This window comes from Falco cherrug, chromosome 2, assembly GCF_023634085.1.
Source record: "Falco cherrug isolate bFalChe1 chromosome 2, bFalChe1.pri, whole genome shotgun sequence".
Taxonomy (NCBI): Eukaryota; Metazoa; Chordata; class Aves; order Falconiformes; family Falconidae; genus Falco; species Falco cherrug.
The window spans coordinates 63,324,445-63,348,833 of record NC_073698.1 but is presented as its reverse complement, the minus strand read 5'-3'; the positions used below and the strand labels follow the sequence as shown (position 1 = coordinate 63,348,833).

Below are 24,389 nucleotides of genomic sequence, written 5' to 3'. Positions count from 1 at the left end.
CTCTTTATGTAGTGTAAGGCAGTACAGGCATGCAACCTAACTACTTGCTGCTTATTGTAATGGCCTGGGTACTTATCATTTGGAATTTGTATGAATCTGCATCAAGGTGTTAATTTGCTAAGGAAATCCTACTTTGTGGAGAAGAAAATCTGATTTGGATTTAAAATGTAAATTGTATTTTGATTTAGGGTGACAAAGGTGATCGAGGTTTTCCAGGACCTCCAGGAAGAGTAAGTAAAATAAATTCTTGTTTTGTTTTAAACTTCAGTGAAAATATAAATTTTGTGAAATTCAAAGTGCTCAAACAGTGAGGAAAAAAAAGAAAACCTATGCATGTTCTGACCTTATTATAATCAGTCATATCCTCAGTTTTTCTTAATGGAAACAGAATTTAGATACAGGTCTTTAAGTATATTTGAAATTTGGGAAAGGAGCTCTCAAGGGAAATGATTTTCAAATATTTTCAACTATGCAAATGATAGGTATTGTTAATCATACAAAATATCCAGAAGAAAGTTTGAAAGAGTAAGTCTGTCAGCTTTACAGTCTGTAAGTTTTTGAACACTTCAAATAAAAAATAGCATTAGTCAGCAACAGTTAGATCATTGATGGTCCTGCTTCCCCAACATGGAGGAAAATTCCCAGCATCTGCTGATTTGATTTGAAAAATTGTGCATACTTCCTGAATATTTTATTGTAAATGTTAGTATCCTATATGTCAAGCTTGTATCAATGTTGGCAGAAATTGCGAGAACAGAATATTTTAGTATTTATGTTAAATAGAAACCTAATGGGTCAGCGCTTAGACCACGCTGAGGTTTCTTGGCATCTTTCTTGTTCAGAAAGGTGCTATAAAGCTCTCCATTTAATGCTACTACTGATTTGAAGGAATTTTGTCAGAATAAGAAATACTTTTTTCTCTGGTAGCTCCTCAACAGCTATAACCCTCCCACGGCAGTTGTTATGTATCAGTGAAATTGCAATTATAACCAAAACTGCTCAAAATTGTTATTACAAAACAAAATGGCCTCTGTACCATCAGGTCAACACAAGGGAGATACAAATGAAGGCACAGGTGTATGTTTCTAGTGTCCTAGTCTTTGTCCTGTGATTCAGGTTATAGATCCTGGACCAATAGATACCTTTGGTGAAAAAGGAGAGCCTGGAGTTTCAGGTTTGCCTGGACTGAAAGGCCAAAAAGGTGAAAAAGGTATGTATTTTTTCTTGTCTTTTTGACTGAGTTATGCTTTTCGTTTTCTTATTAAAGTAAGTTCAGGTTATACTATCTGTGAGCTCAGGAGCTCTATATGACAGTGAAATGTTTCAGTTATTAATTGCTTTCAGGTTATTACTATTTGTGGCAGTTTGTAGGATGCCTCTGCTCATCATAAATAACACTGGCTTTCATTTATAGATTGGAGAAAGATAAATTGGGATCTGTTTTTATGGCAGTTAAATAATCCAGTGAGATTATTTAAGAAAGATGGAAACCAACACAAGCATAAAGAGAGTAACAATGCAGAGTCTTGAGACTACTGTTAAAAAGTCAGTAGCTAAATTTTAGTCTTATAATTGGCTTGCATAATTTACAAAATTCTTCAGTAAACAGAGTAAATCGAGCAGTCCCTTTCCCAGTTTCACCATTACAGACTTTACCCTATTGAAGAAATATCAGTGGAGAGTATGGCACACAGCAGAGCCTTTTCCCTAAATGTATTGTTTGCAGGTATCTATAGATTATTTAACTTAACCTTTGCTTCAGGGCATACTAGCTTGTAATGTGTACTTAAATAACATATGCTAAAACTTCACTGATGTTGGCATTGCTGACTTAATCACCTAAATGAAAACTTCTCTTTCTAAAGGTTTCCCTGGTATACAAGGAATTCCAGGACCTCCAGGTATGAATTCATGGCCACTGATGTTCACTTTTTTCCTGTGTTGTTCTTGGGTGAAGAGTACTGAGAGGTGTTCTCCTTAGCTGCTGCCAGTTACTGCCTTGACTTACAGAACACCCAGGCAGTGGTCTCTGCAGGGGTCCAATCACACCTGCAGATGACTTTTCTCATCTTTTTGATGTGATCTGGCCTTGCTCTTTGTGTACAGTCCTGATAACTTCCTGCTTAAATGAAGAAGTAGTGTGCACAGGTCATCAGTGAGAGCGCAGAGAGCATGGCTCCATCGGGCAAGAAGAGCTGTAAAATGTGAATATGTGCATATGTACCTATGTATGTATACTTATATGTAAATAGTTTGTTTTTCTCTCACTTCAGCTCTGTATGGGTTTTCATAATTTTAATAAAACTAGGTTTGCAGGGAGAAATAATATTTATTAGATCAAAGTAATTCCTGAAGGGTTTCTGCTTTTTTTTGACTATGTCATTTGATCTAATAGAAGTTATTTCTTTTGCCTGCAAATGTTGCCTTTTTCATAGTCTTAGCATCTTCACATCTGTGACAACACTACTATTCTGTGTATATGTACATGTGTTTGAACTAAACTATGATATTTGCTTTTTAAAAATCAAGCAAATCATCTGTGGAAACCTGACTTTGGCACATGATGATACTATTATTACCTCCTTTGCTCACATTTTCTATCTTGACAGTGAGCTAAGTAAGGAATTAATGAGAGCCAGGGTCAGATAGTTTCTAGGAAATTTTTCACAGTTTAGGGAGGAGATACTATATACTGCAGGCTATAATAGTCTCTAAAGAATTCTGTGTGACAAGACAAGAAGAATGGTAGCTCTTAGTCTGTCATTACCCTACAGAAATTGAGATTTGTGTGACTTCAGTATCTTCCTGCAATGTTGCAGAAGACTCAAAATGGTTTAGCGATCAAGTCTTATGGTTAGTTGTGAACTGAAATAGCTCATTAAAGTATGAAGACGTGTGTGCGACTGTACCAATAGCTAAAAGCAGATCTTAAGTGTTTTTTTTTCTAGGTGTTTAACTGCTTCTCTTTATTAGCTGTTTGCTTATTAATCTTACCACCAGTTTTGGTTTTAGCATTCCTGAAATCTGCTAGCATCTGCTAGTATTGAATACTTATTTACTGAAGTTCTTAGGTACACTGTCTCTTTCTAAGTGTGTTAAAGGTTTGGTTTATTACAAGATAAGGAAGTATGTAATAGTTTCTAAGTGTAATATATAAATTCTTGTGTCACCACTCTTGACTACCCAACAAAAGTTGATTCAACTAAATCTCAAAAAGGCACTTAGTACAGACTGTATGTATTTGTGTAGGGACCTAACCAAAGTGAGTTACTTTGAGCTGTAGTGAGTATATAATCTCAATTTTACACAAATCACCAACAGTGAAAAAACAGTCCTTTTTTATTTTGCACTAACATTTCTTCAATTCTCTCTGAAACGTAATGGAAGCTAACATGTTGATAATGTTACTGTCTTTTCACTTGTCACTTTTTCATGTATGTTTTACTCTGTCCAAAGGTCGACCACTTCCAGACAGGATAGGATCTCCAGGTGTCCCTGGAGAGAGAGGTGAAAAAGGTGAAAAGGGTTCTCCAGGGTTTGCTTTACCTGGACCCCCTGGAAGAGATGGTTTCCCAGGTCCCCCGGGGTTGCCTGGCCCACCAGGTCCTCCAGGCAAAACAGGTAGGTAAAGCACTCGGTTGCTTTCGCAATGGAGACTCCATAATGCACATTGAATGCAATAAAAAAGAAAAAAAGAGACTAGATTATAAAAGCTATAATCAGAATCCATATGCATTGTGGAAGAAACATATCTGAGTTGTTAATGGACCGAGTAAACACTTTTCTGCAATGCAACAAGCTGTTGTTTCCTTACTCGGACAAGGATTCTTTGCTAAATAAATGTTTTTAAAATTTCTTCAAAAGTTTGTTAAAATAATTGACGTTAATACACACTGGTTTCCCCTGTGTCCTAATGTTCCAACCTAGATATATTTGTAGATCTTCAATTAAAAAAATAACAGATATTTATATTGTTCTTGGCATAAAAGATGGCTGTTCACTGTCACAATTTACAAGTCAGCAGTACTAATCTATGTAACAGTTTGAATGGGTGTAAGAACTGCAGACTGAAATACTAGTCTGCCAAAAGTTTTTATTGTAAAATGAAATTATCTTACAGGAGAATGTGGTCAACGTATGCTTTATGGAGGTAAATGAAAAACTAGTAATGATGTGACAAATGCATATTAGTGGTAATGAGAACAGCATTATACAGCTGTGTATAATTAGTTTCTGATAAAGCATTTTTAAAGAGAAAAATGTTTTGGTTTTACTCTGCAATGAAGAAATGAAAAAAGTACGTATGAAAGTGGTCCAAGCTTGATAGCTCTTTCCAGCTGATGTTTCAACTCTTTCGTTGAAAGAAAACTTTTGCTGTTGTTGATACTGATACAGTGAGTTAAAGTGTCATTTCAACATGAAGAATGATTTCCCTTTTACAGTAGTTTAGGTAGGCTAAAACTATTGAAAGGGACATTATTCTCTATGGAATTCCTAAACCAAAATACTTTGTTCAAAAACGATTGATGTTACCTAGTTGTTGCTTTGTTTGCCAATGAAGCAATACAAAATCCAGCACCTAGAATACAGAATTAAATAGCTAAAACTTACCTTGCCCTACAAGTAAGAGCAATTCCTGTTTTTCATACATGTTTCTGTCACTGCTTAATTCCGCTCCTTCCCCAGACACTTCTTTAGCTTTCTTCAAATGCATAATGGGAAACAATTTGTTTTCATTTAACTGTTGTTTGCCAAACATTTTGACTACTGGCTTTGTCCAAACTGATGTCATACTGTATTGGGTCAGAACCTGTGTCATCAAACAGAACAAGCATAATTTGTATTCTCATATTAAGCCTGCTAAATAAATGTTGTTTATTATCTATTTCAGTTCCCAACATACGAAGTTTTTTGTTTTCAGAAAGCTTGATCAGTGTGATGAGGTTAAATAGATGTTAACAAGATGTTTGCGACCTAGAAATTTTCCTAAAACATTGAAAAGAAAAGACAGGGTACAAAAATCTCTACTTAATTTATTCAGAACGTCAATATTTTCTATTCTCTTCAGGGCCAAACCAGCCATTTTTCACCAACAGCACTTTTCTTAGCCAAAACTTAACGTAAAAGTAGATTTTATGTGAAAGTTGTTAGCAACCTTACTATGGCAGAGCCTGTCTTTTTCTGTGTAATTCTTGGGGTTTCTTAAGCATTATGTATGAAATCAGAATACAGAATCCCAGTTGAATTTTTCAAAGTGAATCAAATAGAAAAGTTAAATGCTATCCTGACATATTAGTCTTCATAGATACATTCAGCTGGGACATTCATAAATGTAGCCCTATAGTGGAAACTTGTGTTTGTCAAACAATATTCTTTATTGCATTTCCATTACAGATGGAATTGATCAATGCCAGCAGGGAGAACCTGGTGCACCAGGTAGTCCTGGACTTCCAGGAAGAGATGGATTTCCAGGAGAGATGGGGGAGAAAGGTAACACTATTCTAAAGTGATTGCTTTCTAATGCTTGTACACTGGAGCTTGGGTATGTAAAGAGGCCGAGCAAGTTAGGCTGGGTCTGGTGAAAGTGTTCTTAAAGTTAGTTAAACAAATAGTTCATGGAAATGGAAGATGTTTCTTGAGTCTTGGTGAGTAAAAGAGGGATACTGTGTATTGAGTTGTGCAACACAGACTTCACTTACATTTCATTCAGCCTACACATTGGTGGAAAGTGATAAAGGATCACACAGGGCTCGCAGGGTTGAAAGAGGAGCTGGGAAGAAAGAAAGAGTTGAATATAGCCCCACTAAGTGTAAATTGAACTGTTTATGGGAGTTTAAGATGTGAATTCTGAGATTAAGAATTAGGGAGAGGCAGATGAGTTAGGAATGGAAATGGTTTATGAATCATTGCCATGGGTATGATTGAAGCTAAAATTGTAACACCTATAAATAGGACTGTCGACCATGTGTTTTTGCAGCATTGACTAAATGGACATATAAAAAAATAAGCTGCACTCGTTTACACAGTGGTTGATCCTTCCTCATCTCATTTGGCTCACTGCTTTGCTAAAACTACAAAACTGCAGTGACTATGGAGGTTCTCCTTTTTTTGCTTTAATCTTTTTGTTTCTTCTATACCCAGTGTATATTTCTTTTCATCTTTTTGATCCTCTTCAGCCTGGTCCCTTTTAAATGTTCTGTTACATATTATCCCTAGGATAAGACTTAAGTTGATTTTCATGCCATTCCTTTAAAAATTTTAAAGAATTTTGAATATCAGTTTGCTGATAAATTTTCTTTGAAGCACGTAATTAGAAGTAGCACACTTGTTGTTTTTTTTCTTTCAGCATGTAGTGTATTAAATTGACATTTTCCCCTGAATTCACCTGCTTGCAGTTGTCTAAAATCTTTTCATTGTTATTAATTAGTTTTGTTGTTGTTTTGTTGTTCTCTTCTTCAGGTGACAAAGGTGAATCCTGTGCCTTATGTGATAAAGTAGGACCACCTGGACTTCCAGGGCCACAAGGGCCACCAGGTCCAGCAGGTAAAAACTCATTAACTACGTAGGCTAAAATCTAAAGATGCAACATATATGATAAAATTAATTACTTTTTGTCCCACTAATGAAATTATTTGTGAAACTACTGAAAGGAGGATGGAATATTCCTATTTTTGGCCTGATTCCAAATATGCCACAATGGAGGCTCTTTGCAGACTGTGGCCTAAATATTTTCACAGAAGACTGGGAAAGTGAAAAATAATGTGGGAAGCATTTGCCCTATGTGCCCAGGCTTGGCAGCAGCCCATACATACATTCCCAATCCTAGCCAAAAAAAGAAAAAAGCTATTTTTCTGCTGCCATATGAGAGAAGTGCCACATGCAAACAGTGATATTGTACATAATGTTTGTTCTAGTGGCTGTTAAGAAAAATGAATAAAGTTTAGGTAGTTTCAAGACTGCAATGGTTACATGATAGGTCTGAACAGTAAGGTTAATTCATTCCTAAGTCAAACGAATCAACTTCTGAGTTTATGAATGCAGACACATATAGCACATAAGCACATGAATCCAGACAATTTCACTGACTTTAGCAGCATTATGTTGATGTGACTGGGGATGAAATGAGACACTTTGAGAAGGGTCACAAAGAATTCAGATGAAATGAGCTATTTGTAAAAGCATGTAATAAACAGAATTGTGTTTTTGTCTCTCTGATAAGGTTTTCCAGGACAATCGGGTTTCAAGGGTGACAGAGGCTTACCTGGACTTGATGGCCTTCCAGGGGTACCTGTAAGTAATGCCTTGCCAAATGCTATGTGTCCTATGAGATGTGATCAAAAAACATGTTATTGTCAATGTGGTTGTATAATAGTTCTGTTTAAAAAGAGACCAGCACAGTGATATGATAAAATTAAGGAACAATGCCTAGCAAAATAAAGTAGGAAGCAGCATGGCTGAGCTATGAGAGTTAAAAAAAGCTGTCAGAAATGGGTTATATTTCTGTGTGTGCCCATCATATGGAGTCAGCAGGACACGTGACCTTCTGGCTGAGCAAGCTAAGCGGTGGAGTTGGGTAAAAAGTAGGATTTCACAGCAAATAGATGCAGGTCTGCCCTGACCTTCTCACAAGTCTTTCCAATAACTCTTTGCTGCTGCGTACATATATACTGAGAGAGAGGCAGTGCCATCTAGTGTAGCGTAAGCAGTCTAATATTAGCATGCAGTATACTTTGGCAGTTTGTCTGAGTTTTGAGATGTGTGCAGTATGTTCCATAAAACATAATTAGTTATCAGGAAAGCTAAGTACTTTTGAAGAAATAAAGGAAATCTGTGAAAGTGGATAGTACACTGATAATATGATCACTTGAAATTTTGCTGACACAGCGCAACATAGCTTTCAGTGAGTAAGGCTGGCTATCAGAAGCAGAACAGTCATAAGCATATCACTTGTCTAAAATGTAACACAAATTACTCCTAGATGAGCACTGTACTAGCACAACTACATTTGATCTTGTCAGAGTTCACTTGAGTGTCCCTACGTACACTGTGGTATGCTGTCAAGGCCTACCTTAGCATACATGTTCCTGTAGTATAACGTGGATTTTGACACCATTTCTAATGTAAGTAGACTGAGTTTGTCGGAGTCTTCCCAGACTTTTTTCCCCAAAGCTGTTTTCTCCTTCCAGCTGATCACTTTTGGCAACATAACTTCCCAGTGACATTCATGTGCACTGCCTTTAACACACCAGTTACTCAAGCTCCCTCTATCACCAGTGGTGTGAGAGAGGCACCTTCAGAAGTTAAACCAACCACCTGTATGAATTCCTTAATCAAGGAATCTATTTCTTTCCCTTGAGTATAATAAAGCCTAGATGCCTGAATTCAGCCAATGAGTTAGCTGAAATGGAATCCATTCTCTATTTCCAGTACGATAACCAAGATTGTATCACTCAGTGACTGAATTTACTATAATGCCAATGGGATCTGTGAAAGAAACAGTGGAGAAAAATAAAAGATATCCTAATGTATTTAAACTTTTTTCGTGTCTGCATTTTGTTCTCACCACATGTTTTGCCACACCTTTATATTTTCCTTTTATTGCCTCTTAAGTTCTGTTCATGTCTTTCATCAGACAAGGACTGGCTGCTGTTCTGATTGCTTTTAAACTTGTTTTGCTCCACAAAGTTCAGCCAGGTGGTGATCCAGCATATAGTTTAGCTTGGAAAAACTACATAGAAGCCAGCCTTGTGAGCTCACATTGTTTAGAGCCGTGCCAGAGCATCAGAGTCTGATCCAGGACCCATGAAAGCTAATGGAAGGATAGCCTTTGGCCGTATTCTGGTTGAGGTTTAAGTGGAGGGCACACATCAGCCATAAGCAGTGGACATTGCCCATGAAGTTTGTGCTTTACTACCCTAGTGGGTAGCTTTGATTCACATTGTTCCTGTGAGAAAATTTCATCTAGGTCCTAGAAATTATGTAGGGAAAAATTGGCATTCTGGAAATCCTATAGTGTATTATTAGGTAGATAATTTCTTCACAGGAGACCTTACAAAACTCTTTTCTGAGCATGTGGATAGTATTCTGATAGTGCCAAATGGCTGTGATTTTTAATTGTACAAAATCAATGAGCATTAGTAATGAAGGGGAATGTGTATTTGCATCAGCTAAATGTCATAAATAAATTACCCAGGGAGAAGCTTTCAGCCTTCAGCTTTAGCTCTTGTGCAAATAATATTTGAGTTTTGTTTAAGACAACTAATTTAATTTCATGGACAAGCTATGTATTTTATGAATATTAGTTGATTTAAAAGCTTTTGAAAGAAGGAAAATCATGGGTGGGGCTTGTATAAGCAGTTCAAACCTATAAGTTTGACTGAGTTTGTCTTTGCATAATGGAATTGTGTCATTTTCCTGTATTGGTACTACTGCTGGTATTGTGAATTATTATGGAATGTAGAGATATTTTTGTTGCATTTCTGTTAGGGAAATAGGTTCCACAGTTACAGAATTCAGTATTTAAAGTTTGGAGCAGACACTTTAACTCTGAAATACCTCTTTAAAAAGCCTCATTTACTGTGATGCTGATATTGTATAAATGCGCATAACTGAAAGCCAGTGGATAGTCCGTTGAAAATTCAGGGTAGTTTTTTGGTGTCATGGCCTTTAGTTCTTGTGTAAGTTTATGTGCACCATCTAAAATAATACACCTGTGATATGATAAATGACAAAATGGTCAAGACAATGTGCATTAATTCCTTAGTCACACTGCTGTGTCCTGGAAAATATTCTCATTTGACCTCCTTAGTTGAAAACTTAATGGTTTACTTGGTTTCGGTGTAGTCTTTAATTTCTGAATATTTTTTTTTCTGTTGTATCAGTTGAAGTGTTGGTAGGGCAACTGACGACATTTGAATTTATAAAATTTCAGGGCCCCCCCGGCACTCCAGGACTTATGGGCAGTCCTGGGGCAAAAGGAGAACCAGGAGATTTTACTTATGATTCTATCCTGAAAGGTGAAAAGGGAGATCCTGGTTTCCCAGGACAACCAGGTACTCCTGGAAGAGAAGGAAGACCAGGAAAAGATGGATTGCCAGGTCTCCAGGGTCCAAAAGGAGCATCGGTATGTGTGTTTCTTTATGTTTACATATTGTCCTGCTGTATGTTTATTATGTTTACATACTATCCTATACCTTCCATCTTTCAGGCCAGAATTCATCTGCTTTTATGCCCTAGACATGCTTTTGTTCATTGGTCATTTGTTGGTCCACATCTTGTCCTTACCTTGAGTAGTTCATTCTTGCTCAGGGGAAGACTCCATTTTCCCTGGAACCAGTGAGGAAGACAGTCCTTCAGCAACAGACTATTTCAGAGTTAGATTTTAGCCCTTTCCTTTTACTTGTCGAGCAAGATTACTTCCCCCACAAAGCTGTGGGCATGGACAATGCTTTTTTTCCTTTTTCACTTTCTTACAGCTTGATAGTGAGAACTAGTGTGGATGATTTAGCTGGTATCTGGAGATGATTGAAGGAATGCAATTATCCAAGTAGAGATTGTTAAGACAAGGTTCAACTCTGTTCTAGCATACTTTTCTTGTGAAAACAAATGCTTCAAAGTCTTGCTCTAATAGAGAGTTCAGTGTGGTATGGATGTGGAGCTGAATGCGGAGCTCACATGTCCTCCCAGATCCACCACTGGGAACACAGCCTACATGTCCAGTTAGCTGCACTGAATACTAGGTATGATTTCCATGTGCTATTCCATATGGACCCCGGTTCTGTTTCCATTGAACTCAGTGATAAAAAATCCACTTTCTTCAGCATTACAGATACCTGTGCTAAATCCAAGTTAGAAAATATTCAAAGAAAGAGAATGACATGTTCTGTCTTGCCAATCAGGCAAGAATTACATTTATACTTTCCAAAAATTAGGGTACAGCTGGCTTGAAAGGAGAACGTGGTCCCCCTGGCCAACCTGGATTCCCTGGAGTACGTGGTGAAAGAGGTTTTCCTGGCCCTCCTGGGATAGGCGCTGCAGGATTACCTGGTGACAAAGGAGATAGAGGCTTTGCTGGAACCCCAGGTTTACCAGGCCTTCCAGGTATTGCTATTGTATGCTTAAAAAAATTGAAAATAAACGTACCGCTTAAGTGTTACAACTTAGAGGATCACTGGATCTTAAGATGGAAATAAAGACTTTCTAATTTAAATCTGTGTTTGCTTTCAGCAGTATAATAGCAGCTTTTTGAGGGAAATTTTCTTGAAGAATTTCTTATGCCAAATGGGATGGTTTAATTAAATTCCCTTGTTTAATTTCATCACTTCCTGTACTTAATACATTTTTACATTCACAGGAGCAAAGGGTGAAGCAGGACGAACTGTACCACTCCCTGGACCTCCTGGGGCGGATGGCCTCCCTGGGCCACCTGGTTTCCCTGGACCCCAAGGTACAGTAGCCTGTTAATCTTTGTCTGATGATCATAATGGTTCTGTTCCCCAGAAGCTAGACTTTGTATTAACATTTGTCTTGTTTTGACTTGCAAAGGTGACAAAGGGAATCCTGGGCTTCCAGGTAGACCCGGTCTGCCAGGAGAAAAAGGTGCTGTTGGACTGCCAGGTGTAGGGTTCCCTGGACCTCCAGGACCCAAAGGTAAGATAAATTTAGCCATCTAACAAAGCTGATGTAACTGAGTGTGGATGGAGGCCTGTAATATCATCCAGACATGCCTGCATGAGATATGGGAGGTGCAGCTGAAGAACCTCCCTTCCAAAATTCCACAAGCACCACAATAAGCATACTTTCAACACACACTTGCTGTGTGCAGTGATGCGGTGCAGATACAGACAGTATCAAAGCTACTGCCAGAATGGAAAAGTGATTTAGTACAACATATTACACTGCAGTAACTGAGGTTGCTGAGAGATGAGATGACCTTTCTGAGAGATGAAGCACTGTGTGTAGTTGGTCCAAAAAACGTGCTGATGTAACTATAACATTCTTTGGCCGGAGCTTCACAGCTCTGCTGTGTCCCAGGTGGCTGAGAGTGGTTTAGTTAGAATACCAGCTCGTTCAGCATAAGTTTAGTCTTCACTGCATGGCCATTGTCAGAGTATGCACGTAACTTAGAGGGAGTCTAGGTGTTCGTACTCTATTTACAGATTTTGGGGAGATGTATTTCATAGTGCTGCTACTCATTTAGAACTATATGATGGAGCTTTCAGCAGCCACCTCAATACCCAAAATTCTTGTGTATCTTATTATTTAATTTAGTATTATTCCACAGATCAGTGAACTGAGAGGGTCAGAAATAATAATGAGAAAGGGCAAATCTTTACCTGTGACCACCTCTAGTTCCTCCAAGGCTCGTGTGGGACGAACCCGAACGGAGGAGGTTGGTTGTATCTGGAAAAGGGTTTCTGTATGCTCTTTGATGCCAGTAAGAAAGGGATGGCCTATCAAATACATTTCTTTCAGGGACTCTTCCTTGAATTCAGCTCTGCCCAGTGCCTTTCCTGGGGCTTAGCCTAAAAGCTGGATTTCCCACTCCATGAGACCTTTGCCTGGGAGAGGAGCTTCATCTCAATTTGTTCAGTGTGTGCTTGTGTTGAGTGAGTGCTGTCTTCCAAGTGATTTGCAGAATGTTGTGTGTATTCTTTCTGCATTCCCAAGGTGCAGTGCATGGGCCAGTTGTGGCATAGAAACCTTCTGTGTGCAGCCCACAGTGGCGTGTGTAAGAATGTTACGCAGCGCATACTGAACTAAAGGTGTTGATTCACAGATGGATTTTGTTGTGCATCCCTCAGTCTGGTGCCCCACACGTTAAGTTGCCTTTTTTAGAGAAGACTTTGGGAACCCAGTTTTGCAGACAGGATGTTTCTCAATGACATGAACCCACAAAGCTGTTCATTTAAGAGGAGACATTTATTTCTTCTGGGTGGCTGTTCCTCATCAGAAGCCAAATGCTGCACGAAGCTCAGCATTTGAATCTCTATTGAGACATTTGGGTGCTGGCATCCCTAGAAGTTTGACATAAAGACTACACAGACCTTTTTAAACTTATCCCTGTGAGGTAGTTCAGTTGGAGGCTTGAAGAAACAGCGGAGGACACTTACAGGCAGAGTCAGTAATTATGTGAGTTTTGATTTCTTTTATAGGTTTCCAAGGTCAGCCTGGTTCGCCTGGTCTGCCGGGGACTCCGGGAACCCCTGGACTGGATGGTTTGCCAGGTGTACCAGGTTTACAAGGTCAAAAAGTACGTGTCAGCTGCTGGTACTGTTACTTGTGACTGCCCATGTTAACAGGAATGTGTGCAAAGATCCTGCTCTTTAAAAAAATAATAATAATGTTGGCCAAACTGCCCTTCATCTTATGTTTTCCACTGTGCACACAGAGGAACAGAGCAGATGGATGAATGCTTGACATTAAAGCTAAAGGGCTTACGGCTCCCCCTTGAAGTCATATATAGCTCTCTGCATCGGAGTGATTTAAATACACTCAGTGAATGAATTCTTGGTTTTGATGTCTATTGTGCTTCTTTGGCTAGGGTGAACCTGGTGTAGGTCTACCTGGCCCTAAGGGGTTGCCAGGCCCTCCAGGCCCTGCTGGCATCCCTGGAGAAAAGGGAAATCCAGGACTGCCTGGCTTACGTGGTGAGCAAGGCTTTCCGGGCATACCTGGACAGCAAGGATTCAGAGGTAATGTCGCTGGAAAAATGCAGATCTCTATTTCTATATCTTTTTAAAGGCACTCCCCTACAGATGTAGCAAGAAGTCTATTCACCACTGAAATATCCTACTGATATCTCAGGGAATCACCCTTTTTCCTTCTCCTCGTTTTCTCCTACCAACCACTGGTAATGAATGCTAGCTGCAAAGAGCAGCCCTTCCTCCAAGCCTGGGTGGGAGGTATTAGAGACTGAAATGAGGTCTTCTTGGGCTGGTGCTTCCAAATTGCCTTGTCTAGCATCTTCAGCAAGAAAGATTTCCAACAACATTGGAGGACACTCAGCCTGTGTGTCTGTCTCCCCACAGGAGACCCTGGCCTCCCAGGACTGCAAGGCTTGCCAGGCTCTCCAGGTGCACCGGGGGTGGGCCCGCAGGGATCACCAGGACCTGCTGGGCAGCCAGGACCCCAAGGACCACCAGGTGAGGGAAAAATACTCCCATGATGGTGCTTAGGAGAGGACTTTCAGCATAAATGGATATTGGCATTGGTGAAAGTGTTGCTCGTGAACTGTTGTGCAGTGTGAGGTCGGTGGGGGTGCACGGCGGGGGCATGTCAGCGGTCCTCCTCTGTTTGGTCCAAAATACAGGGCTAGGCCTCCTGAGAAGCTTTTTGTTCAGTCCCCTTGGGTCATCGATGGATAATATATACAGGATCAAAAGTCTCACTCAGAAAATTAGGACTATTTCTGCTGTCTGGCTTTGAGTCTTCATTCTTCATGCCATATAGTTTCTGAACCGCAGGTGGACGTTATCAGATATTCTTGTTAATAATGTTGTCTCTGCTCTGTTTAGGACTAATCCTGTATCTTCTGTTTTTCCCAGGATTTCCTGGAATAAAAGGAGAAAGGGGCTTCCCTGGTGTCCCAGGCCTAGATATGCCAGGACCAAAAGGGGATAAAGGTAGCCAGGGCCAGCCCGGAGTGCCAGGGTCTGTGGGGCTACCCGGCCTGCCAGGTCCGCAGGGGGCTGTTGGGCTGAAAGGATCAGCAGGTAAATGTCTTTCCTTCGGAAACCAGCATCTTTGACAACTGTTTTATTAAGTTGTGGTCATAAGCCCTTGTACTCTGTTAGAAAGTGATCCATCAAACAGCCCAAGCTTGAGAAAACACATGAGCTGACGTCAGTAAGGCAGCTCTGGGCACGTGTAGCTGAACTGCTAAAGTCCTTTGGTGGATCAAGTCCAGCAACTTGCAGGAACTAGCCTTTAGCCTGTAATAATAAAAGGGGATTATTCTGCATGGTTTCAGTGACACAATGTGGTTTTAATAATGCCTTTGTTAGTGACAGTATTGTTTACTGTAATAGGAAGTTTTAAGAATTTGTCAAAAACCCATTACAAACTGTTTCATCCTGGTTTTCGTAACACTATTTTTACTGTTGTTTTCTCTATCAGGCTGTTTAGGTTAATAATTTTCTATGTCCCATTTTTCTTTAATTAGGGCAATTCCTAATATGATAGATAGTAAATAACTCTGTTTCTTGTACTTCTTTACACTGCTTGTTTTATTTCTGTTATTCACTGTTTCACTTTGGTTTCAGGAGCCAAAGGAGAAATGGGAGTTATGGGAACTCCTGGATTGCCAGGAACTCCTGGACCAGTTGGAGATCCGGGGTTGCCTGGTGAAAAAGGTGAGAGAGAGATTTTTCACAATCAAAATTGTAAAATCCACCTTTTTCCTGGCAGAAGTCAAGTCTGTAAATAACCAAATGTAAGGAGTATGCTTGGCCTAAAGAATGCTTTATGTCAAGTAACTTCTGTGTAAGTTAAAATAGTGTAATTTAGAAAGCCATATCTTAGAAGCAGTCATGTATTTGGGCACCAAGCAAGATTTTTGATCCACTCTCCAACATTGTAGGTGCGAGGATGCTATAGATACTGCTCCAAGAAAAATACTGTGTTTGAAATTATAAAAAGCCACCAGGAAGGTCTTCATTAAATCCTGTATTACTGCCAAACTCCTGTCTCTGTTGTTTTGAGACTCTAAAATTAATGGCTGTGAAGTGGGAAAAATATGCCAACTTTTTTGACAGAGCTGTTGTGAAGTCTTGATATAGAATAACTTGGTACAAGATGAATGAGATGTTCTAGAGCATTGTATTCAGTGCTCAAAATTTGAATAAATAGCTGATTTCACTTGTTGCCTACTAAATATTTTTGTGAAGCTTTATATGCCACTATAATATTCTGTGCTATCCCTTTATAGGTAGCCAAGGTTTCAAAGGTGTAGTTGGACCACAGGGTGATCCTGGTGTCAAAGGAGATAAAGGTGAAGCTGGTCTCCCAGGAAAACCTGGAACGATGGACACCATGGACATGGTTAGTCTCAAAGGCCAAAAGGGAGATCAAGGAGAAAAAGGTAACTTCAGTCTCGAACTGTGGATAAGCGTAATTAACACTCATACACTCTTAAAAAGCAATGCTTTGAGTTCAGTTGTATATGTTTTATACAACATTTTAAAAAAAAAGATTAAAGAATTTCACGCAGCAAAAGCAAATATTTTTCCAGTATCGTTCAACTCCATAGAAACAAAGATTAATCACAGACAGAAGAGGCTTTGGTTGTATGGAAGAGGTTCAATTTGCTCTTACAAAATCCATTTTACTTATTTTATCAGAAAACTCTTTCAAAAGAAAAGAAAAGAAATTTTAATAGTAGAAACCAGAGCTTGCCAGAAGAGAAAAGCTGTCTTTCATGTAAAACATACAGTGGAAACACTGTTGTGGCCATGAAGGCCAACTGATACTGCAGGAAAAAGTGGGCAGCCTTTTTTGGCACGCATGTTTCTCTGTGACCTGAAGAAATTTCAGGAAAGATGCACTTGTATGCCACTGGTACCAAAAGATCAACTTATGTCAGTTTAGAAACATCTGGAAATATGCAGGAGAAAGGCAATCAGCTTTCTGTTTAGATACTTAATAGTGGTAGAGATACTAGGTTTTTTTAGACAGTGCATTCTTTTTGGATTTTTAGTTTTACTACTACATGGAAATTTAGTTGTTTAAGATCATTCTGCCTCCTCGGTGGGTTTTTTCAAAGAAAAAATAATGTGTATTTTTATATATGTATTTGTCCTTTTTTAATTATGATTTACTTTTTATTACTAAATTCCATAAAAATTTGTAAATAAACGATAACTGTTTTAGTTAAAATAGAAGTGTAGGGCTTAGAAGGGAGCTACCGAGATCAGGTAGCCTTCTATTTCCCTCAGCCAAATCCTTCCGCCTTTCATTGTGTATCATGTTTTCTGAAATAATTATCATTCTTGTTATTCTTTCTGACTTCTCCCCAGTTTGGCTGCATCCTTGTTAGAGTGCACTTTGCTGAAACAAGTGAAGTACTTCAACTCAGGGCCTGCTAGAAAGAAATTTCCCTTTCTTGAAACAACAGCCAACTTAATTTGTGGTCAGCTGTAATCCTTAGTCCTTTACTTCTGAACTGCTGCCTATGCAATCATTTTTCATTTTGTATGCATGCTTTTGACTTACCACCACCACATATGTGGTGTATTGTGCTTTTTCAATTTTATGATATTGATTTTCAACCTTTATTCCAACTCTTCAAAATCCTTCTGCAGTCTAATCCTGTCCTCTTTTCAAAGCCTTTCCAATTTAGTGTCATCTGTACATTTCATCAATATATTCTCTCTCGGGCCCAGAACAGAGCACTTGAGACTCCTTTCCAGTTTGCAGTGAGTCACCAATAACTATACTATATTTGGACTGTGGGAACAGGAGAGTTTTCCTCTGGGTATCTCATATCTCCATGTCCTGACTACTTGTCAGAAGACCTGGGCTCATCTGTCCCAGCTGAGTCTCAGAGAAACCTAGGCATGTGAATAGGCAGAGCCTCCCAGCTTGGACAGCCAGGGACTGCAGGGGAGGGCAGGAGCAAGTGTGGAGTGGATCTGCCTCTAAGCTGAGATGCAGTGTCTGAGAGCACTTGTGTATTTGATGAGGTTCCCAGCCTATAAAGATTTCATCTAGATTAATTTTTCCTCATTTGTTTCTGATCTTGATATATATGGTGGTATGAAAAGCTTTAAAACAAATCCACATAGGCTGGTTTCCATTACTTTCTTATCTGCTGTTGACCTGTAGGTTGACTGATTGCTAAATAGTTGTATTTCCTTTCCAGAAATACAAATTAGGCACATTGGATACATGCATATAAAGAAGCCTTTGCTGAGAAATTCAGAAATTCAAATGGTTCATTTCTTTTAGTTTCTAACTTAATCTCTCCAGTACTAATAACGCATGCTTGCAAACTTGTATGCTCTACCTTTTCCTGACCACACAGTCTACAGATTGGCCTGGCTCACACAGCCTGGAAGAGTAGGTTCCAGACAGACCGCAGCCTGAAAATTTGTGCTGCTTTTCTGCCCATCTCATCCTTTTCAACCCAAAGATACTTAGTACCAGCAGAGAAAAATAACCTAGTTATACTCCATAACTTTGCTGATCTGTTAGCTGCCTTTATCTCTCTAGGCATGAATATCACAGTAATGTTTTGTAAAGCTTCTAAAATACAAACCGTGCAGAAAACGTACAGTATTTTTACAGAAGATTGTCATTGACGTTTAATGAAAAAAAATGGTTTTGAAATCTTGGGATGTTTTTAATAAATTCCACTTAAAAACATTCAGTGAGCTATCGTCAGTAACCTATAGTCCTGTACTATATATGCAACACTAACAGAAAGGGTTGTGACCAAAAAGCTTGGATTGTAAAGCTGGAGAGAGGCACAACACAGGATAAGAGGTGGAGCCTTGTGGAATGGTGAAGATGCTTTAACATTAGATAGGACTGAGGAAACACAAAATTCTGGCTGTGAACTGGTTCTTCCCACGTACCGTTTTAGACAGCAGAACAGTCAAATCAATCATTTCTGTTAAAACCTGACACTGTCTGGCACTTCTGAAGTAACTCATTAATCTAACTCAAACACATGTTTGTTCGCAATTTCTTTTAAAGATGTAACCTGACTAGTAATTTGCACAGACACCTGTAAAACTGTAATAATTTGCAGCCTTTTCTCAGCACTGGTTTAGTGACTGGACAGTTGTGTTTTACTGAAGTGTGACTCTACTATACAATCTATGAAGCTTGCATTCAGCTATTTCCTTGTTCAGCAGAGAAAGCAACAGTGATCAAAAATTAGCTAGAAGGATTATTACATGACATTACAGTGAATTTTGATAAAACTGATCTCACTCTGTGTGTTTGCTGGTGTCTAGGGGACCATGGAGCAACAGGAGAAAAAGGGTTACGCGGGGAGTATGGAGAACCAGGAATTCCAGGAAAGGATGGTGAACCTGGTACTCCAGGACAGCCAGGTATGTCTGAAGCTAGCAACAGAGAGACTGTTCATCAGGTATTTAAAACCTCTTTAACTAATGGGACTCTTAATTTCTCCACTGTCCTTAGGACCAAAAGGTGATCCAGGCCCCCCAGGGTACCCAGGAGATCCAGGAATTCCAGGACAAAAGGGATCAGTTGGTGAAATGGGTTTGCCAGGTACTGATGGCTGGGAATTCCTTACTATTGTTTCCCTCAAGTGAATATAGAACAGAGACCTGTATGGAATATTTATTGGTTGGATCTACTAAACAGTTGCACTGTTTGCAGTGTGTGAACTTTAGGCTTTTGGGACATTTCTTTCTCAAGCCTATTGTGATATACAATAGGATGGTTTCCCAAGTTTTTACATACACAGGCTTTAGCTGGATATGTAGGATTTGTGTATTTGTCACAGGCAGCGGTTTTTCAAATGATACCTGTTTGTCTGTCTCTGCTAGCGTGTGAGCTTAAGAAGCATTAAACTTCTTGTGTATTTTCCCCCTTCTAAAAAGATTGGTAAGTTGCTGCGTGCTGCATGTTAATCACAGACTGTAGTGGTCCGAGCAGAGTGATGGTGTGGAGGGGATTGGTAAAGAATAGAATGGAGAAGAACCTATATCTTCACACGGAAGCTTTGTCTGGAGTCAGATGGCCTTGTGCCTAGCATGTTTAGGAAATCAAAGGTGAAAACTGAAATGGTAAAGAGGAACAGAATAATTTGCTACAGCAGAGTCCCTTTGTCACTGCGTTCCTGTTAGAAACTATTCAAATCAATGTAAACTTCTGTTCAAATCATATTTTTAGCAAGAGCTCTGTTTACTCTGAATCCAGGATTACAACCTTTCCTTATGAGGAGAGCTTTTCTATAAAAAGTCCCATTTAGACGGTGAATTTCAAAAGTTAATTTACTAGCTGTTTTAGTGAATTACATTGTTTTCGTAGCTCTGAATAGCTGAGACAACACTGAGAAATGACTATCAACACTGCTAGGGTACCGCTAGTTCTGATAAACCCATTTTTCCTTTTCTCTTGCTAGGAACACCCGGAGAAAAGGGTCTGCCAGGAGTACCAGGTTCACCAGGCACACCAGGGTTCCCTGGCCAAAAAGGTGAAAAAGGAGACAAAGGAGCACCAGGTTTTCCTGGAATTGGCTTTCCAGGGTCTCCTGGTGAGAAGGTATTTATACCCCTAAGGATTTAATTGTTTGTCTCTTCCAAGTACTTAATTTGAAAAGATGCTGTTGGCCTTTAAGCTATTTTATTATATTTTCTATTATGTTCACTTAAATACCTGATGAGAAATTTGAAAGCTGTGCATATGCATGGGTTTAAATGCATTCTGTTTGATGTGACCATTATCTCCAGGGTTCGTTCTTACTCTGTCTCTTCAGAATAGGCTAATTTACAGTGCTAGAAATGTCAGAGGGGAAGAACTTTTAAAATACTAAGTAAGTGCGTGCAAAGGGCTTCTTACAGAGTGAATAATAACACCGAAATAGTGTTTCTGTACTTTCACAGAGTTGCTGGAAAGCTGAAACAAACCATTAAATGCTCAGATACTACTGAAAAGAGAACTGTATTGATACTGTCTGTAAAGTTAATTGAATCTCTGATAGTATTCTAATGGATTCTCATTTGTTTCACATTCATTTTCCTAGCTATACAATGGCAATAATCACGAATTTATAAGTAAAATTTGTAAAAATAAAACTTACTAATCTGGTTGTTATCAAACTTGCTGAAGACTTAAAAAAATATTTTTTGAAGATGGTTAAGCGTAATAAGTAAGTTAAGAGGCTAATTTGGAAATGACTTTGTAAAAACTGTCATAAAATGCATAGAAAACTACTCATTTTTGTATGTAGGTATTAAGCAATTGCTAGAAAAGTCAGTAATTCTGATAGTGGAATTTAATGCAAAATTTAATCCTAAATTACTTTGTTTCTAAATGGAAAAAGAATGAAATTCTTTGTAAGTCTGATGGATGAGGGGTGACATCTACCATTGCAAACAGAAAAAGCTGTTTCAGAATTAATGTGTGGATTTTATAATGTGTGCTGCTTCTTCTAGGGAGAACCAGGAAGAACGGGTAGTCCAGGTTTATCTGGAGATAAGGGTGAAAAGGGTAGTGCAGGAATTCCTGGAATGCCCGGTGCCCCAGGTCCCAAAGGATCCCCTGGCATGGCAGGATTTCCAGGCAAGTGTTTATGCTTTAATTAAACAGAAATGGCAGAGGAAAAGTAATGTGAAACTTAAACTAAATATCCCGCATATAAACTCACATCTTCTTGCTTTCTTTAGGGAGCCCTGGCCGCCACGGAGAAAAGGGTGAAAAAGGACTTCCTGGCTTAAGTGGCATTCCAGGTTTAAAAGGAGAACCAGGTAGATAAGAGATATAAAACGCCAAATGCTACTTGAAGTATTTATTGATCACGTCCAGGCACTAGCTAAAACAAATACTGTGGCATTCTACATTCATATTGGCTCATCTATTTCCTGGTACATTTGTTCATTTCATAAGCAAAAATAGACAGTGCTGTTTCCCAGGTAAATCTAAGTCAGTGTAGTGTGGGGCTAAATACCTATTTTGCACTGTTTGTGGAAAAGATTTTAGCACCTTCCACAAGACTGGTGCTATAGCCATTAGTTCGGTTGTTTCTGAGTTCCTTTAAAAAGAATAAAGTTGATCCATGGGCCCAGAGCTGAATCACCACATTAGCATTATTACACAGATGTTAAAGAGGAAATAGAGTAAGGAGGGGAGTGAGTCCATTGCTGCTATGAGTGTAGCATTTTTGAACTTGGAGCCTTGTGTTCTTAGTTTACTGGCTGCAGGACACATCAACTCATTGGACAATGGGCTGTGCTATTTACAAGTCTTTGTTGGAGTTCCTGCACTGTACACTCACTGAGATTCATGATAATTAGCTATATTAAAATCTGTAACACTTGAGCCATGTCTCACGCTGATTTAATTCAGAAGTAACCTCAGAGAAAAGTCACACTGAAGTCATTGTGCAGTATCTACTTCGTCTCTGTGGAAGCAAAAGAGTGAGTCAAGCTTTTCTTTAGAGGAAGAAAATGTGTAAACAAAAGTCTGACGATTCTTGGGTGAAATGACAATGGCAATGATTTTTCAGGTGAACCTGGTGTTCCGGGTCCTGCTGGTTCCATTGGACAGAAAGGTGAACCAGGTTATGATGGGATTCCAGGTGCAGCTGGTGCCAAGGGTGAACAAGGTACTGTGACTGTCATGTTAATTTTATGGGGTACAAAAATGCAGAGAGGCAGGCTACACAAGAGTAGCTGGTAGAGGGGTGTGCTGGGTTTGGTGTACTTTGGATGGAACCTTAGAAAATAAAGTTAGTGTAGTGTCTTGCAAACTACTGACTATCATCCATCACTGTAAAGCTGATCATTTAGATGAACAACTGTGTTTAATCAGTCTTGAAAGAATTTCTTCCACAAAAGCTGGCAGTACTTTAAAGAGGTGGTGAATTTTGGAATTAAATTCAGTCTGTAGCTTAGCTGTGAAATAATGGAGCAAGCTTTCTTAGGGTATAATTTTCAGTCATACAGGATGCATTGTGCTACATACAATACCAATACACAACAAAGACAGTCTCTGCCCTGTAGAGCTTTTGCATAAAAAAATTATTTAGATTTTATATTTGCTTAATAGAGTTTTGTTCTTTACAGACTAAACTTAAGTACTGTCCCATCTTCTAATTTTTTGCTGCCTCTATATTACAGGTATTCCAGGTAGAGGAATTCCAGGATTTCCCGGTGCAAAGGGAGATAAAGGTAAAACACCTCTTTAAACAAGCAGCGAACGTCCCTCCCAACAGATTATAACCGTAATTCTGTAAATCAGAAATACTTTATACTTCAATCTTTTACATGCTATACCTTTTCAGAGTAGGCAGAAACTCTGAGAGGCTCAAATACTAATTTCTGTTACAGTGGCAGCATCTTGGACATGAGTTAGATATGCCCTAAAATAGGTAATTATTCATAGTGTGGAATTTATTGCAAGCTGTGCTGTGATGAGGTAATATAAATAACTCCTGTATTTGTGTGCTGTGCTTTTGACTCCAATTATTTTTGTTTTCCTACTAATTCTGCAAGAATCAAAATCTAGTGAGGCTCTGTTCACCAAACAGCTAAGCATAATAGTTTCATGGCCAGGATACTGCAGTGATTTTTTTACCCAAGTCTGTTGTGCAGCCCAGATGTAATTTTATTCATTGCTAAAATAGTTACTCTGTATAGCTCAGCAGAGCATGTCTAAGCTATGCACAGGAGCGTGGTGCAGAGGTGCAAAAGACAGCAGAGACCTGATGAGATCTTACTGAAAATTGTTATTGCCTGGACTCAGGACTTACTAGCTCGGGTACAGGCACATAGCTATCACAATTTCAAGACCACTTGTGGTCTTGGCTAAAGTGCATCACTACACTGTGCTGTGAGAATGGCTTGATTGGCTTGAGTCAGTGCTTGTTTAAAGTGTTTGTAATGCACCATGCTCCATTTTATGAAATAAGTATGTCCTAGACAATAGATTGCAATAGATACAGTAGTGAAGAAATATCAAAGTGCTGCTGATAAACAAAAGTGGATGCAGTTAAAGGCTTTTCAATTTTAAACTTTCAGAAAACAGAAAAGATTCAAGTAGTTCGTGTATGAAATTAACATGACATGATAGATTTTGAAAAACTTACATAGCTTAAAATGCCTGACCTCACTCATTCATTCTATAAATACAGGAAATTTGTGTGGACAATCAAAAATGAGAAACCAGGCTTTTAGAATATGTTTTATTTACCATCTTAGAGTAATTAACGGTCATTAATTGCTGCGAAAGCCCTAACGTTAGAGAACTTATTCCAATAAGCAAATTTTCCAATCATAGCTTAGTAAGGTATGTAGAATGCTAGATTATGAGAGCATTTTTCTCACCTCACCCATCTCTCTCATTTTATCAGCACAGCTCATTTAAAAATATCTGATTTTAGAGTAAATAGATATCCAACTGACATAGTTTGTGTTCCAAATATTTTGTAGTTCCAAAAAGTCTAGGATTTAAAGACCCTCTTCTGCTTAGGCAAAGAGCCAAGGATAGTGTTCTTTACACATTTTCTCTTTATTATTGTACTTACACCAGCTAATCTATATACTTTTTTGCTCAATCATGATCTAAAATTTGACCGATATTTGTGCAAGCCTGAAGGTAAGTACTAAGTGTCTAAATCTAGATCTTAATAAAAAATGTATTCCATTTTTCTCCAGGAGCAAGTCCTTTTATGCTTAGTCAAGCAAAACATCCAT

At 38.8% G+C, this 24,389-nt stretch overlaps 1 protein-coding gene across 2 annotated transcripts in view; it reads left to right on the top strand.

Annotated features, from left to right (window-relative positions):
• Positions 1–24,389, top strand: part of COL4A1 (collagen type IV alpha 1 chain) — a 124,789-nt gene that overhangs the window by 82,151 nt on the left and 18,249 nt on the right. Inside the window, exons 18-41 of one of the 2 annotated variants that reach the window (XM_055701241.1) lie at positions 189–230; positions 1,117–1,210; positions 1,866–1,901; positions 3,457–3,621; positions 5,395–5,490; positions 6,460–6,543; positions 7,220–7,290; positions 9,932–10,123; positions 10,932–11,100; positions 11,354–11,446; positions 11,545–11,649; positions 13,155–13,252; positions 13,544–13,694; positions 14,031–14,144; positions 14,547–14,714; positions 15,264–15,353; positions 15,929–16,081; positions 18,960–19,058; positions 19,150–19,239; positions 20,099–20,238; positions 21,132–21,258; positions 21,363–21,443; positions 22,202–22,300; positions 22,815–22,865. In XM_055701241.1, coding sequence (XP_055557216.1) covers positions 189–230; positions 1,117–1,210; positions 1,866–1,901; positions 3,457–3,621; positions 5,395–5,490; positions 6,460–6,543; positions 7,220–7,290; positions 9,932–10,123; positions 10,932–11,100; positions 11,354–11,446; positions 11,545–11,649; positions 13,155–13,252; positions 13,544–13,694; positions 14,031–14,144; positions 14,547–14,714; positions 15,264–15,353; positions 15,929–16,081; positions 18,960–19,058; positions 19,150–19,239; positions 20,099–20,238; positions 21,132–21,258; positions 21,363–21,443; positions 22,202–22,300; positions 22,815–22,865 — 2,608 coding nt within the window. Of the gene's footprint in view, positions 1–188; positions 231–1,116; positions 1,211–1,865; positions 1,902–3,456; positions 3,622–5,394; positions 5,491–6,459; positions 6,544–7,219; positions 7,291–9,931; positions 10,124–10,931; positions 11,101–11,353; positions 11,447–11,544; positions 11,650–13,154; positions 13,253–13,543; positions 13,695–14,030; positions 14,145–14,546; positions 14,715–15,263; positions 15,354–15,928; positions 16,082–18,959; positions 19,059–19,149; positions 19,240–20,098; positions 20,239–21,131; positions 21,263–21,362; positions 21,444–22,201; positions 22,301–22,814; positions 22,866–24,389 lie in introns of both variants that reach the window. The other variant, XM_055701242.1, reaches the window with a different exon arrangement.